General features: G+C 44.0%; 1 protein-coding gene across 1 annotated transcript in view; it reads right to left on the bottom strand.

The window, feature by feature from the left end:
* Positions 1-14,531, bottom strand: part of LOC309372866 (deoxynucleoside triphosphate triphosphohydrolase SAMHD1-like) — a 35,689-nt gene extending 21,158 nt beyond the window's left edge. The window contains exons 1-8 of the mRNA XM_081916894.1: positions 14,324-14,531; positions 11,750-11,816; positions 10,270-10,339; positions 9,723-9,883; positions 7,471-7,586; positions 6,531-6,601; positions 5,205-5,360; positions 3,866-3,966 (exon numbers count right to left, since the gene is read on the bottom strand). Coding sequence (XP_081773020.1) covers positions 3,866-3,966; positions 5,205-5,360; positions 6,531-6,601; positions 7,471-7,586; positions 9,723-9,883; positions 10,270-10,339; positions 11,750-11,816; positions 14,324-14,516 — 935 coding nt within the window. The 5' untranslated portion in view covers positions 14,517-14,531. The remainder of the gene's footprint in view (positions 1-3,865; positions 3,967-5,204; positions 5,361-6,530; positions 6,602-7,470; positions 7,587-9,722; positions 9,884-10,269; positions 10,340-11,749; positions 11,817-14,323) is intronic.
* Positions 14,532-15,205: the final 674 nt, after the last annotated feature.

Consider the following 15,205-nt stretch of genomic DNA (forward strand, 5'->3'; position numbering starts at 1 on the left):
GGGGTTTGGGAACTTTTATCGGAAGTTCATCAAGAACTTTGCCCACTTGACGGCGCCCATCACCGACTGCCTCAGCAGCAAGAAGAAATTTGTTTGGACGGCAGAGGCGGAGCGAGCATTTGAAGAACTGAAAAGGGCTTTCGCCTCGGAAGAACAACTTCTGCATGTGGATTTACGAAAACCCATGAGAGTGGAAACCGATGCATCCGACCGGGCGGTAGGGGCGGTACTTCTTCAACCGGGGAGGAGTACGTCGGAGTGGAGACCGTGTGCCTTCTTCTCGCGGAAGCTGAATAAATCCGAGAGGAACTACACGGTGTATGACAGGGAACTACTTGCCATTCACGAAGCGTTCCGGAGGTGGAGACATTTATTAATTGGGGCACAACACAAGGTGCAAGTGTGCACCGACCACAAGAATTTAGAGTATTGGAGAACAGCTCGAGTGCTCAACCAACGACAAGTGAGATGGGCACAGGAATTCTCCAAATTCAACTTCGAAATTTGTTATGTGCCAGGCTCAGAAAACGTCAGGGCGGACGCGCTCTCACGCAAACCAGAGTATTGGGAAGGGGAGGGGGCGATCGAAGAGAGACATGTCATCCCTGAGGACCGCTGGGTGTGTGGGGCGGCGCTGGTGGGGCAACGAGAACTGGTAGAGGAAACGGAAAATGATGAATATGCTCAGGATAAGCTCAGAGGTCTCAGGGGGGAGGGCGAGAGCCCCGGAGGTTTTGAGGAAAGAAATGGGGCATTGTATTACAAAGGGGCACTGTATATACCCGAAGGTGAATTGAGGGGGAGAGTACTCAAGCAGTTGCACGATAGCCCCACGGCGGGACATTTTGGGCAACACAAGACCATGTGGTTGGTTACCAGGGAATTTTGGTGGCCCAAGGTGAGGGAAGATGTAAGGGAGTATGTAAGAGGGTGTGACCAATGCCAGCGAGCCAAAGGGGAAAGAAGGGCGCCGGCAGGGTTATTAGAACCATTACCCACACCAGAACGGCCTTGGGAAGCGGTATCAATAGATTTTATGACGGATCTGCCAAAGTCCAAGGGGAAAACAGCCATCATGGTAGTAGTAGACCTGTTAACTAAGATGTGCCACTTTGTAGCATGCTCACATGCAGTCACAGCGGAAGAAACAGCGAAGTTGTTTGTAGAACACATCTTTAGGTTGCACGGGGCTCCCTTGAGGGTGATCTCAGACCGCGGCAAACAATTTACTTCCAGGTTCTGGAGGAAGCTCATGAGCTTGCTGCACGTGGAAGTCAATTTTTCAACTGCCCGGCACCCTGAAACCAACGGGCAGGCGGAAAGAGCAAATGGCATACTTCAACAATATCTGAGGTGTTATGTCAATGACAGAGAGAACGATTGGGTCGAAAAGTTGGCGCTGGCAGAATTTGCCTACAATAATGCGGAGAATGTGTCCACAGGGATGAGCCCCTTTTTGGCTAATTACGGGTGTCACCCCAGGGCATTTCCAGGGGAAGGAGGGGAGAGATGGAGCGTCCCAGTGGCTGAACATTTTGTAGAAGAGATGGAAGCGATCCATCATCAGCTCCAGCTCAACTTAGAAAGGGCCAAGGCACAATATAAGAAGCAGGCAGACAAGAACAGAAGGGAAGGTGAAACCATAAGGGTGGGGGATCAAGTGTGGCTGTCAACCCAAGGGTTGCCGTTCAAAGGGGGTTGTAAGAAATTGAGGCCCAGAAGATTGGGACCCTTTGAGGTCATTCAGCAGGTCAACCCGGTGGCTTTCAAACTCCGGTTACCCAACCACATGAAATTGCACCCAGTGTTCCACAGGTCGTTACTGTCACCATACAGGGGGGGACGTGAAGGGGAGCACGTCAGGGGACCAGCCTTGGAAGAGAGGGAACGCCGCAACCATGTAGCGGAAATCCTCGATTCCAGGTGGAAGGGAAATCAGGTGGAGTATTTGGTGGCGTGGGAAGGGGAACCGGAGTCAGAAAACACCTGGGTGATTGCAGAGGAAGTCAATGACGAGGTTTTAACAGAAACGTTCCACCAAAGATTCCCGAGGAAACCTCAGCCAGTAGCAAGGTTTAGGAGGGAGTATTTCGGCACCACCGATGAGGAAGAGGAACTGGAAGGGTTCGCGGAGTCGGAGTTGGAAGAGGGAGTGGACTCCGATGACGAAGAGTACCGAGAGACCAGGGACAGCAACAAGTGGAGGGAAGTGTTCGAGACTTCGGAAGATGAGGGAGGTTCTTTCAGGGGTTTTACCTCCTCACCGCCCGTAGGGGAGGAGACGGGAGGGGGTGAAGGGGGCCCTGGAGGGGAGGTGGATGTCAGGGAACTGCCATCCAAAGAACCGGAGGTGCAAAGGCTCATTGAGGTTGAGAGAGAAGTAGCAGCGGAAGAGGGAACCAGTAGAGGGCGAGCAAGAACTCCAAGGGAAAGTGAGTCGGAGGGATGGCTCAGAGACGCTTCCAGCGAAAACAGTGGGGAGGTCTCAGGACCTCCTATAGGGACACCCACTCCTCGCCGGAAACTGTCACGCCGAGAGTCCAGAAGACATGTTTCCGTTAAAGAGCTTTTATGTTGGAAACGATTCCGAAAGCAACCACTTTCAGACTCTACTAGCGATTGACGCAGCCATGCTGGAGGGGCTCCGTCACAGGCAGAGGTTTGAAAACCTGATCAAACTCTGAGGGACTTGCATTTTACGCACAAGCAGCTCATCATCCCATCACAATAGTGAAAATCTCCAAGTGGTTTCCATAAAAACAACAAAAATACAAACATGTGATAAAAACAGAACACAGCTGTATTTCACAAATAAAACTGAGCAGGTTTACGAAGCAAAAAAATTAAAAACGAAGAGTCAGACAGAGTCCAGGAAAACATAGGCAACATGTTCTGAAAAGTTGTTCAAGGGCCATTATGATCTTTACCTCATGAATTGCCCAAAGCAGAGTATTCCAGAGAGTGGTTGCTATCTCCAACAAGGATTGCTTCCTCTCCTCATCCAGAAACAGTTGTAGTTTGTAAATCTACCGAAGTTGGTAGTGGGCACAACAAGCCACTGAGGTCACTTGAGCCTCTAGTGACAGCAATTAATCTAGGAGCACCCCCAGAGAGAATGCAAACCCATCAGAACTGCTGAACAGCCCATCCAGCCCTCATCTAGCACAGGCACCGGTTTAAAATATGCATGACTTCTCTTGGTTCATATGTTACAGAGAAACAGCTGGGTATCATCAGCATATGGTGCTGCCTTGCCCCAAATCTTGTAGAGGTCACCCCCCCCAGCAGCTGCATATAGATACTGAATTTGTTTATAAAAATATTCATATGCCCTGCATCATAAAAATATATCACAGTGGCTTACAACAACACAAGACCATAGAATAAAATAATAGAAAGTACATGGAGTACATGTACACAGACAAATACCTGGGCTAGGTATCTCTCTATATGAGAGGTGGGGGACCTGGGCCCTCCAGATGTTGCTGAACCATCCCCAACCATTGGCCATCCTGGCTGAGGTTGATGGGAGCTGGAGTACAACATCTGGTGTTCCACAGGTTCCTCATTCATAGTCTATATCCTGCTCATACTGTATACATGGCTCTCTCACTTAGAAATATTTTTTCATGTATTTTTATTAGTTTTCAATATAACAAAATACAGAGTTAACCAACATACTTAGCATACGGTTTATATAGTATTTAAAGATAAAGAGTTCTTAATGATAGATATATATCCCATTTACGTTGGACCATTAAGATCTTCCATTAATTGGTTTGTCACTTTATAGGTAAAATATTTCCAGTATTGTTTCTCTATAACAGAAATCTTCCAAACGCTTTAAGATGAGCAAAGTCCATACCTGGCAAAGTAATCCCATTTATCAACATCGATGCCATTTGTTTTGTTGGCCACTATCTCATAAAGAAAGCCTTTTTTTTCAGGTCGCCCACGGTAAGGCCACTGGAGAAAGGGGTGGAAATACCCAAAAGCAAATAATAGATTACAATATAGCAATCTACTCTGAACACCAAACCGGCATGGAAGTAGGGTTCTAAGAACTCTTTGCACATGCTGGAACAGATTAATTGATAAATGCCAATACTTTACTAATAAGAGATAAAAATTGGTGCAGCTAATAATCACAGCCTAGTTTTGTGATGGAAACAACCTTGGCTAGCCAGGTAATTAACTTACACTGGAATATGAATGCAAGGAGCACAGCCCTATTGGTTCTCCTGAACTGTTGACCATGGTATTCTTTTTCAGTCAATAGTCTGGTTTGGGTCTAAGTAGTACTACTCCTTCCTGGACAACTGGTTTCAATCAGATTGGCAAGCACACGGAACAGGACATTGTTGGCCACAGCAGCACATTTAGGAAATTCAATTCCATGTGATATTAGGCAAACTCTAGCTTTATAGTTTGAATCCCATTTTCCCCTCAGTCACTTTTAACAGTTAATTTGAACTAGGCTTCAAAAACAGTATTACTATTTGATTTATAGTGTCCTTGCTTCTGTGGTGGCTTTTAAAGATGATTAAAACGTTTGGCTGTTTTTACCATATTTTGCATTGTTTTGGTGGCTGCCGTTTTTATACTTGTACATCACTCTTTAAAAGATGTTCACAGAAATATATTTATTGAAAAAAGATCTTCATCCAAGATCTTTATTCAATAAATATTTCAGGATAAGCAAATAAAGTGCCTTTTGCTGCTCTCCAACATAAACTGCAGGGTGACCTCTTACTGTGTCACTTGCAAATATTCCCTTCATCCAAAAGGAAGTGAACCATTAGATGCACCTCTGTCTTTTGCAAGCTTACTCAGCAATACTTGTATCTGCACAGACATGCAAAGAATTGCATGAAGTATGAAGCAGCTCAGATCATTCTTTGATCTACCCTAACGCATAACGATTCTCCAAAGCCTCATGCAGAAGCATTAAGCAGCTCTGCTGCCGTGCATTTTTAAACTGGAAATGGTAGAACAGAGTGGAACCTTCTGAACACAAAGAATATGCTTTGCTGGTGAACTATGGCCCCTCTTCCAAGATCTATAAAAAGCTCAACAACCAATGGTTCAAAAAAAATAATGAATCTCCCACATGCAACACCTGTCAATTTCCCGTCAAAAAAGATAATGCTATTAAGCATTATATTCCATTAAAGTGCACAGTATTTACAAAGCAGAAGACTTACTGAACTACTGTTTTTTTCAGTCTTAATGGGTCCTGCTATCTGCTCTTTGATAAAGTCTATATCTTCATCTGGCTTGAGACCATAATACTCCAAGACTAGTCTTAGTTCATTGGAATCAATCAAGTGTTCAAACATCTTAACAGAAGCATCTTCATGCTGCAAAAAAGGAAGTTTTAATTATTATTAATCAAAGCATATGCTGTCAAAACAAACCATCATAACTGTATACAAAAACATTAAGACAACATTACGCCATGGTTTAATGTCAGGTGGATGAGCCTGAAGCAAAGCATTGTGTGTGTGTGTGCTCCTGCTCCCCTCACAGGAGCTTGAACAGAGTTCATTTTCACTTCTGCAAAATCCCAGCTTAATGTCAGATTTTATCCAGGGATTCTGGTTTAAAACAAAATATTTAAAGTGCCATAAAAAGCAAATTTAACTAGCTTGTTAAAGAAGCCAGAGTTTCTTTAAATCAGGTCCCCTCATTCAAGCATAATGCTGGATCTCCCACTGCTGCAGCAGTGGTGGGAGAAGAGTTGTTTCCTAGTTTCACATTCTTTCTGCAGCTCAGCTGCTGAAATCACTAATTCTTGATAAGCAATGGAATGTTCAATAACCTGAGATGGCTGAAAATAGAAAGGTACTTAGAACAGCAAACGAAGCAGAGAGGCCACTGAAAGAAGACACTAGAAAGGTTAATGGAACATAATCTCTGTGAGAAGAAAGGACTGAGAAAATTCAAAGAATAGTGGTGTTGAAGGAACCCCAAGGGCCGTCTAGTCCACCTTCTTGCAAAGCAGGTAAACAATCACCGACAAATGGTCATCCAACCTGTTTATAAACCTCTAATGAACTTCACCACTTTCTGAGTGAGTCCATTCCATGTTTAGTCAGAATCTTCTTTCTTGTAATTTGAATCAAATGGTTCAGGTCCGACCTGCTAAGGCTGAAGCAACAGAAATCAAGCTTGCTCCATGTCCCATGTGACAGCTATTCAGTTAATTGAAGATGGCTATCATACTGTCTCTCAGTCTCCTCTTCGCCAGGCTAAACATACCCAACTCCCTCAACCCCCAAAACTAGACACAGTGCTCCAGGTGGGGTCTGACTAAGGCAGAAGAGAGTGGTAGATAAACAGTAGGAATTTTAGTGACTATATTTCACCAATATGGTAACTTTTTAAAAAAACACAAACAAAAAACTTCAGGAAATGTCTGGGTACTTTGACTATAAAACACTATAATTGTTAAATGTGGTTAACATATTTTTAGGCAAGGCAGCTTTCCCTTTAAAAAAGAAAGCAGTAATAACTGGTTGCATACCCACCTTCCATGCAGTTCCTGGACAAACACGAGGGATGAATCTTTTATCATACATGTGTGAAAATGGTCCATGACCTGAAGGTAAGAATTATGCAATTCATTTGTGTGGCAAACGTTTGTGTGTATGCGTGCGTGCGTACAGATGCACAGACACACATCTTCAGTATATTCTGGTATTTTTTTTAACCATAATAAAACCATTTTGTAATACCAAGCCAGAGACTAAACTTTCAGTCCATTAGACCAGGCTACCCTTTGTGCTTCCCCCAGAGTTTCTAATAACCACACAAAATATATAAAAATAAAATATAAATCATGGAGTAGGTAACATTTTTAAGAATTCTAAGCAAATTCCCACTGGAATATTAGTGTCTCTTATTGGCCCTCAAAAACAGAGAGAGAGGAAGTCAACCTCTGAGGGTAATTTGTTGCAGGACCTGGGTGGTATCACTGAGAAGGCCTTCTCACACATCACCTCAAGCTGGAGATGGAACATGTTCAAAGAGCACATGGCAGTTCAAACAAGAGGATGCTGTTCTGCAAATATCCTAGGATAAAATTCAGTGCCATACTCTTCCAAACATTATATTTGTGCAAGATTCCAGCTAGCCAGAAAGAATGATGCCTCCTTCATGCACTGTTATGGGGGTTCTCCCAACTCCTCCAGAACCAATGCTTTTTTGTGGTGGGGAGATATGTGGGGAAAGAAAGGAGGGGCAGATCTGTTGCACAAGAGGAAGACCTTGAGCAGGCCTTCCACGGACAGGGCTGGTTAGGTTAATCTTGTCCTTAGTTTAGAAACTTAAAAGTTTAAACTAATACTTCACAGCAAAAATCACCTACCCCAAATCCAGCTCCTATCTAAATATTTTAGAATAGCATAGTACTTTTATTTACCTAGCATGCATCAATCACTTCATTAAGATATTTGGGGAGTGGCTTACCCAAATCATGACAAAGACCAGCGATCTGAACACACAAAATATCCCTATGGTTGATGTCCAACTCTGGTTGTCGCTTCTGCAGTGCCTCGATCAAACGGCCTGCTAGATGGCAGACCCTGTTGCAAGAAGGCAAAAGGTTCAGTTCTCCAGTTCTTTGGTTTATAAATAAAATAAAAACTTGCCCCACATTATATATTGTGAAATACCACTAAACATACTCAGCTCGTGAATTGCAAACCTATAGAGCAAGGCTGGTCCAAGGACCACATTGCTGGTCAGCCACATCTCCAAGGCCCACATGCCAGTGATGGCTTTGCCCAATGTATGCACACATACCACCCACAAACACCCACATTCACTTGACATACAGGACATAGCACACATTTTCATTCTCTCACACCTGCAGTCCAAAACTCAAACATACACTCACACACAAACACGCAGGTATAAATGTGCACACATACAAAATCAGCATTCCCAGCACTAGGGTAGAATGACCATAAAGGCTGCTTTTTTACTCTGCAGAGAAGGATCTGTGGAAGTTAAAAGGCAGCCTTTCCCACCCCCACCAGCACTGGAGTGAGGGGGAGCTGCTTTGTACTCTTAAAAGGCAGGCTGTGGTCCATCTCTGATTTCAGTGCTGTGATGCTTAGTGCTAAGACTGGAGAAAAAAACATCTCTTCGGCTGAAATTGCTTAAAATAAGCTAGGGGAGGAAATGCAACTAAACTTCTTCTCTTACTATGCCTGCAAATTTCATAAAATGCTGCCTTAATTTTTTTTAAAGTTACAGTCACTTGGGATGGTAAGGAAGAATTCCACATCAGCAAACCTCTCTATCCGCCAGTGAAGTGCATTCAAAGGAAGGAAGGAAGGAAGGAAGGAAGGAAGGAAGGAAGGAAGGGAGGGAGGAAGGAAGGAAATAGCTCTGTCTAAGCAAATAGCATTTCTTTTCATCCATGAGTTTTAGTGGGAAAACTCAGTGTCGGAAAATCTGCTTATTAGTTGACTTTGGGTTTGGTGAGCCTACAGCCCCATGAAACCAAATATTGAACACACCAGCATATGAGATGAAGGGCACTTCTAACTTTTAAAGATATGGAAGTATGTTACTAGGAAACTGGAAGGGGGGTGAGAGACCTCCTCCCCACCACCACAGGCAGAGACATTAACAAGCCATTCACTCACACACATTTCCCTGCCTTTCACCTGTCAAACGAAATCCTCTAGTGTTAAGAGAAAACAGCAACATACAGTGGTACCTTGGTTTATGAACTTAATCTGTTCTGGAAGTTGTTTCTTAAACTGAAACCGTTCTAAAACCAAGGCGCACTTTCCCTAATGAAGCCTCTATCTATGGACTGGCTCAATGGGCTAACGTTAGAAATTCATAATAAATGAAGTGAGTCTGCAGGGCCTTCCCAATGAGTCATGACTGGTGATATTCTGCCCCAAGGGTTTCAGACAGATAATCATCTCAATCACAATGCCTAACCACCCCATAGTGGGATGAAGCCTCAAGACAAAGGGGTGTATTTGACTTTACTCAGGGACCTGGAAACTGTAAATACTTTCCTTTGTACTGTGTTGGAGTAAGTGTGAAAGACTATATTTGAGTGAAGGGACAGTGATGTATCCCAATATGTATTATGGGAAACATTGAAATACTGATGTAACCCACTGATCAGGAATTCTGGCTGCTTCATCTTTGTAGTACAGTGGTATCTCGGGTTACATACGCTTCAGGTTACAGACTCTGCTAACCCAGAAATAGTGCTTCAGGTTAAGAACTTTGCTTCAGGATGAGAACAGAAATCGTGCTCCGGCGGTGCAGCAGCAGCAGGAGGCCCCATTAGCTAAAGTGGTGCTTCAGGTTAAGAACAGTTTCAGGTTAAGTACGGACCTCAGGAACGAATTAAGTACTTAACCCGAGGTACCACTGTAGTGGAAAGTCTTGTTACAACAATAAAGATCAGGCCTACTGGCTGCTATTTTGCTTCTATGTCCTGCTCTGAAGTCTCTTGCTTGTGACCCCGATCTGAACCTAAGAGATTAAAGGTTAGGCAATTGTGGTGTGCTCCAAGGACTCCCTGTTACAAGTAGCAGGGTTTTTGTTTTACGATAGGTTACTGTGGAATTCAATGAAAATGCAGTTACTCATGTTCAGAGGCACAGCCAGTCTGTAGTAACCTGAGTGGTGGCGTATACCAGTTCAAGAAAACCAGAGATCTGCAAAAAGAACTTGTGCCTTACCCAAGGGAATGTTCAAAACGGTTGTGCGATGCTCCTGGGAAAACATAATAAGTGCCACCCAACTGTTTAATGTATCTTAGACGCTGAAATTGAGGTGTGTCAATGATCTGAACAAGAAGGGGATGCATTTCAATGTGACCATGAATCGGGTCATTAAATACCTGGAAGATGTAAAACAAAATGTAAAACTATTGCAGATGATATATGAAAAGCAGCAGAAGAAAATGCTTTAGCTTTAACTTGCTTTCGCTATACACAAAGCTGGGACAATCACTGGATAACAAAAAGCATATATGGCTACCCCTGTATGCCAAGATGAGCTCCAGCAGATTTAGCGGACAAGACCAATAGGTCCAACAGTCAAGAAGGTGGATACTGCACATGATGTAGAGGGAAGTGAGGGGCAGATGGACCTCATCAACCTGGGAAGGTAGTTGATCTAGGAGAAGGAAAACCGATCCCAATCGAGAAAAAAAGCAGATAGTTCAATACCACCTTCAAAAACAGACCAACATTGCTTTCAGATTAGTGCAAATGCTTCTCTCACCTTCATTATGTCAACATGCCTTTGTCCCAGTTTGCTCAGACAATTCAGAAGCTTCAGTCTCACTCCGGTCCTGAAAGTTATCAAGTATAAGTTGACCATTCCATAGTTTATTAAATAATGTAGTGGACGCTAATATTAAGTTAATTGCTACTGTTCACTGCAAGCATTTTTAAAAGTTTTCAGTAAAAGATCTTCAAAAGATCTGGAACATAATACTCTTAAACTCTACCAATTCCATGGAGATTTATTCAGATGTCAAACTGTAGTGGTTTTAAAACATACTTTCTCCAAGATATAATCTGTGCTCAATATTTGCCAATGTGCTAGAAAAGAAGATGACTATACACCATTTTCATATATAGACTCCATCATTTGTACATCTGTTTCTGCACACACAGTCACCAACATATATTTGCTTCATTAATTTGATGGTGGTTTTGTCTAGGAAAGCTCATTTAAACAACATGCAAAGGTAAACCTTGTTTAATGAGACTGTGCAAAAATGCAGGCTACTGCAGAGAACCTCACAGTTTCTTTACTCCTTCCCAGTCCTTTTTGCTGTTGTACCACGATGACCTAAGGAAAGATTTTGCTTAGATGTAATCCAAACCAGGGCTCATGGTTAACCTCTCACCTAACTAACCACCAGCAAATAGTTAGGGTGTAGAGAGGCTAACCATGCGCCCTGATCTGGATTACACGCTAAGCAAAATTTTGACTTACGACAGCATGGCAGCAAAAAGAATTTTGGAGGAGAAAGTGGCTATAAGCAGCTCTCTGGAAGCCTGTGCCATCTCACTAAACCAAGGTTTGCCTTAGCATGTTATGCAGTGCCATAAATCATTCTGGAAGGGGTGCATTTCTGCATCGTAAACAACAAATATGTTTGATTACCAAAAACTGCACAATATTCCAGTAGCCCTCTGTGTAAAAAGGTGTTTTTCATAAATTGTGTATGAATAAATTGTGTTATGGTAATATTAAAGGTATTCTTTCAATACAGTTTTAGTGACATCTGTCAAGTGTGAGATCGCAGAGAAGAAAAGTAACATCCATTGTTATGATGATTAATGTTGCAATAATTATGTAACACAATATGGCAAGTTCAAGTTCTGTTTCAGTTTCTTGATTTCCTTAAAATGCTTTATATACTGGCTTGGTTTGCATGTCACATTAAATCTTCATTACAACAGAACTGCAGATTAATGTGAACCACTGTTGAAATCGAGGCAGCTTCACTCCTCCTCTGCTGATAAAAGATCAGGGTCACTAATCTATATTTCTTTAGCAAATGTACAAAGCTCAAGGTATGCACTAAATATAGCAATGAACCATTTAGGAATTAGAAACACAAGCAGTCCAATCCTATGTATGACTATTCAGAAGTATGTCCCACTAAATTCAATGGGACTTACTCCCAGGGAAGTAAATATAGGATTGCAGCCAAATTCAAACGTCAATAGATTTAAGTTTCCCTTACCCAATTCCCATTTCTTCAAGTTCTGATTCAGTGAGGTAAAATAAAGTTGAACCAGGAAATTTTTTTCCTGAGGAATTAAGGAGACAACAGTTAGCTTGTTTTGTTACTCTTAACATTTATGTTTCTGAAATTCTTGATAATTCAAAATTCTCAGGGCAGATGACAAATGAAAATCACTAGAAAAATGAGAAAGGTTAAGCAACTATGTTATTCTGAATTATTGAGTCCAAAGAAGTATTTTATGAGTGGAAAGACAGCTTATAATGTAGCACCATTGAATTTTCCTGTTTTCCCTATCCAGCTGCCGCCCACTGTGCATCACACCCTGTGCCAGGCAATTACTCCAATTACAAGGTCGACTTGCCTTCATGGGAAGTTTTTAAGCAGAGGTGGGATGGCCGTCTGTCATGGATGCTTTAATTACCGTATTTTTCGCCCCATAGGTCACACCGCTCCATAGGACACACTTACTTTTTGGGGGAGGGAAATAAAGGGGGGGGAATTATTTTTCCCCCCCCAGGCATGGGGCTGGCGCGGGGGAAGCCCGAGCTTCCCCCGACCCCAGCCCCCAGAACAGGCTGCTGCCTGCAAGCCTTGCGAGCCCGGCGTACAGGGAGGCTTGCGGACATCTGCCGGAAGCACGGAGTGTGCTCCACAGCGCCCCCCGTGCTTCGGGCTGCAGGCTGCCACCCCGAGCCTAGCACGCCCGGCGGGACCTCCCCCCGGGCGAGCGAGGCTTGCGGATAGCTTCCTGAAGCCTGGAGAGCGAGAGGGGTCGGTGCGCACCGACTCCTCTCGCTCTCCAGGCTTCAGCGAAAGCCTGCATTCGCCCCATAGGATGCACACACATTTCCCCTTCATTTTTTTCGTCCTATAGGGCGAAAAATACGGTATGTTTCCTGCATGGCAGGGGATTGGACTAGATGGCCCTACAGCTATATCTAATATGTTATAGAATCATATCATCAGTAGAAGCTTTACAGTGGTACGTCCAGGTGCGGACGGGATACGTTCTGGAGCTCCAGTCGGATCCCAAGGTTTTCACTACTGTAGGTGCCTGTTCTGCGCATGCGCATGGTGCAGTAGAGGGCTTCTGCGCATGCGCGCACGGCAAAACCCAGAAAAAATGCTTCCGGGTTTTCTGCGTGAATATCCCAAAGGATACATAACCAGAGGTGTACGTAAGTAGAGGTACCACTGCATTTGGTATTACTTAGACAAATAGGGGGTAGTGAAAGTTCTGTAACCACCACTAGCCAGTATTCATTCGTACTTTCACATGAAGAGTCGCCAGTATTTCTTTTCTGCAAGTATGCTTTGGTGCAACCTGAAATATTTTGCACTGGGCATAAGGTAACTAACCTAATTAGCCTCCTAATAACATAATAATAATAAACAGTTTACAGTTATACCCAAATTAAAATAACTGCCAACCCCAACTAAACATTTAACCAACCCAACAAAAAGAAAACAGAGGAACCAAAATTAGAACCCTTCAAAATATTTTAAAACATTTTAGCCAGTTGCCCCAACCCAAAAGTGAACACATGAAAAATAATGTGGGAGATTTTTGGATCTGAATAAATGAATGACTTGACTTCTAGCTTTAATGATGTTGCGTCCTGATGGCACATGCTTTGGCGATCCTGATACATACTTGGTGCATTAGAATATGTGCCTCCAATGTTATTTCCTTATTCTTTGAGAACATTACAAGTAGAGACAGAACATATCAATGCTGGTTAATGCACAAAGATTCCTGTACTGCCAATGGGCAGCTAAAGATGGGTCATTAAGGGAGCAAAGCAGAGCAGGGGCTCTGTGCCAGAGGACAAACAGGTGGGTCTACCTCCCTGTTGGAAAGACAAAATGCCAGAGTAGAGTTATTTGAGTCAGACTGGGGTGGCTTGCAATCCTTTTTAACTAAAAGTCTTGTTTGAGAAAAAAGTGCTCCTCCTTTGGAAGGAAGGGCGGCATATACGGTAAATCTAATAAATAACTACAACCCAAGTTAAAAAAAAAGGGGGATTTAAGGCAGCAACCCTAAACACGCTTAGACCTTACTCCCGAGTAGACTGTGCTGCAAATGACTCTTAAGACACAGCCCTTTTAAAATGTGGGGGTTTGGGGGGGGTATTGAGTTGCCGTTTTTGTTTTTATTACGTATTTTGCGGCTTTATATCTTGATTTTATTTTGTGAACTGCTCTGAGTATAGAGTGGTATATAAATTCAATTAATAATAATAAAACAACAACAACCACCCTATGACCATTGACTTCGGAACAAGCCATCCTGCCACGACTAGCCAACCCCAGCCTCAGGCCACGGAGCCCGTTATGCACCGGCTCTGCAATCCGCTTCATAACCTCCTCTCCTCACGGGGTCAGGAAGCGGGAACCGCTCGAGAGGAAACAGAAACAGCAGCAGCAGCAGCAGCGTCGCCTCAGTCAGGCTACAAGGAAGAGGAGGACGACGACGGCGGCTTGAAAGATGACTATAGTCTTCCCGGCGCAACGAGGCTGCGCAGGCGAAGCGGCTCTCCGGTCCCGCTCGTCCCGCCCGCCGCCCCTTACCTCGCAAGTAGCGCACCAACTCCGGGTCTTCGGAGCCGCTCCTTCGCAGGAATTCGCACACCTGCTCGATGCCCCAGTCCCGCGGGTGACTCCCGCAGGGATCCGGGGCGCGCTTCTCCGGCGTGTGGAAGCCGTCGCCCGGGCTGGCGGGCCGGGGCCGCTTGAAGGCTCCTTCCCCGTTCCCGCTCGACATCGCCCTCGGCTTCCAGGCAGGGACACCGGGAGCGAATGAGCGACCCAGCTTTGCCTTATATAGGAGGAAACCTGCCAGGGCCGGGAATCACGTGATGGCAGTCCTCCAGTCAAGGTGGCTTGTGTGGCATGCGGCTTCTGTGTCAATGATGGGTGGTTCTGTGTTGTTGTTTTTTGGAGGGAAGGAGGAAGCTTGAATAGGCACAGAGAAGGGAAGGCCACAGAGCTTTTTCTCCACCTCTCCATCTTCTCCCCTTATCACACTTTTCAGATGGCTTATTTCCCCAGAAGTTGAGAGGAGGAAGAAATGTAGCTGCTATGGAGAGAGATAAACAGGCCTTCAGTAACCCCTTCTCCCAAGATGAGGGGTGTGTGAGCTAGTTAATTCTGGCAGAACAGCTTACTCTCTGATCTTAACCCCTTCATGAATTAACTAGACCTAAAAATGCTGGTTATATAAGGACCTGGGCAAGTGGTTTACTGAGGCCCCAAAGGATGTAATGCAGAGTTCTTTGTTGCCACTTTCATAACACGAAATTTACGTAACCAGAGCATAGCTGTCAACGTTTCCCTTTTTTAAAGGGAAATTCCATTATACCGAATAGGATTCCTCACAAGAAAAGGGAAAAGTTGACAGTGATGAACCGGAGGGTTTCGTAACATGATGTACTACTGTACTTCTCTTTCTCC

This window comes from Podarcis melisellensis (assembly GCF_964234715.1).
Source record: "Podarcis melisellensis genome assembly, chromosome: 6".
In the NCBI taxonomy this organism is placed as follows: domain Eukaryota; kingdom Metazoa; phylum Chordata; class Lepidosauria; order Squamata; family Lacertidae; genus Podarcis; species Podarcis melisellensis.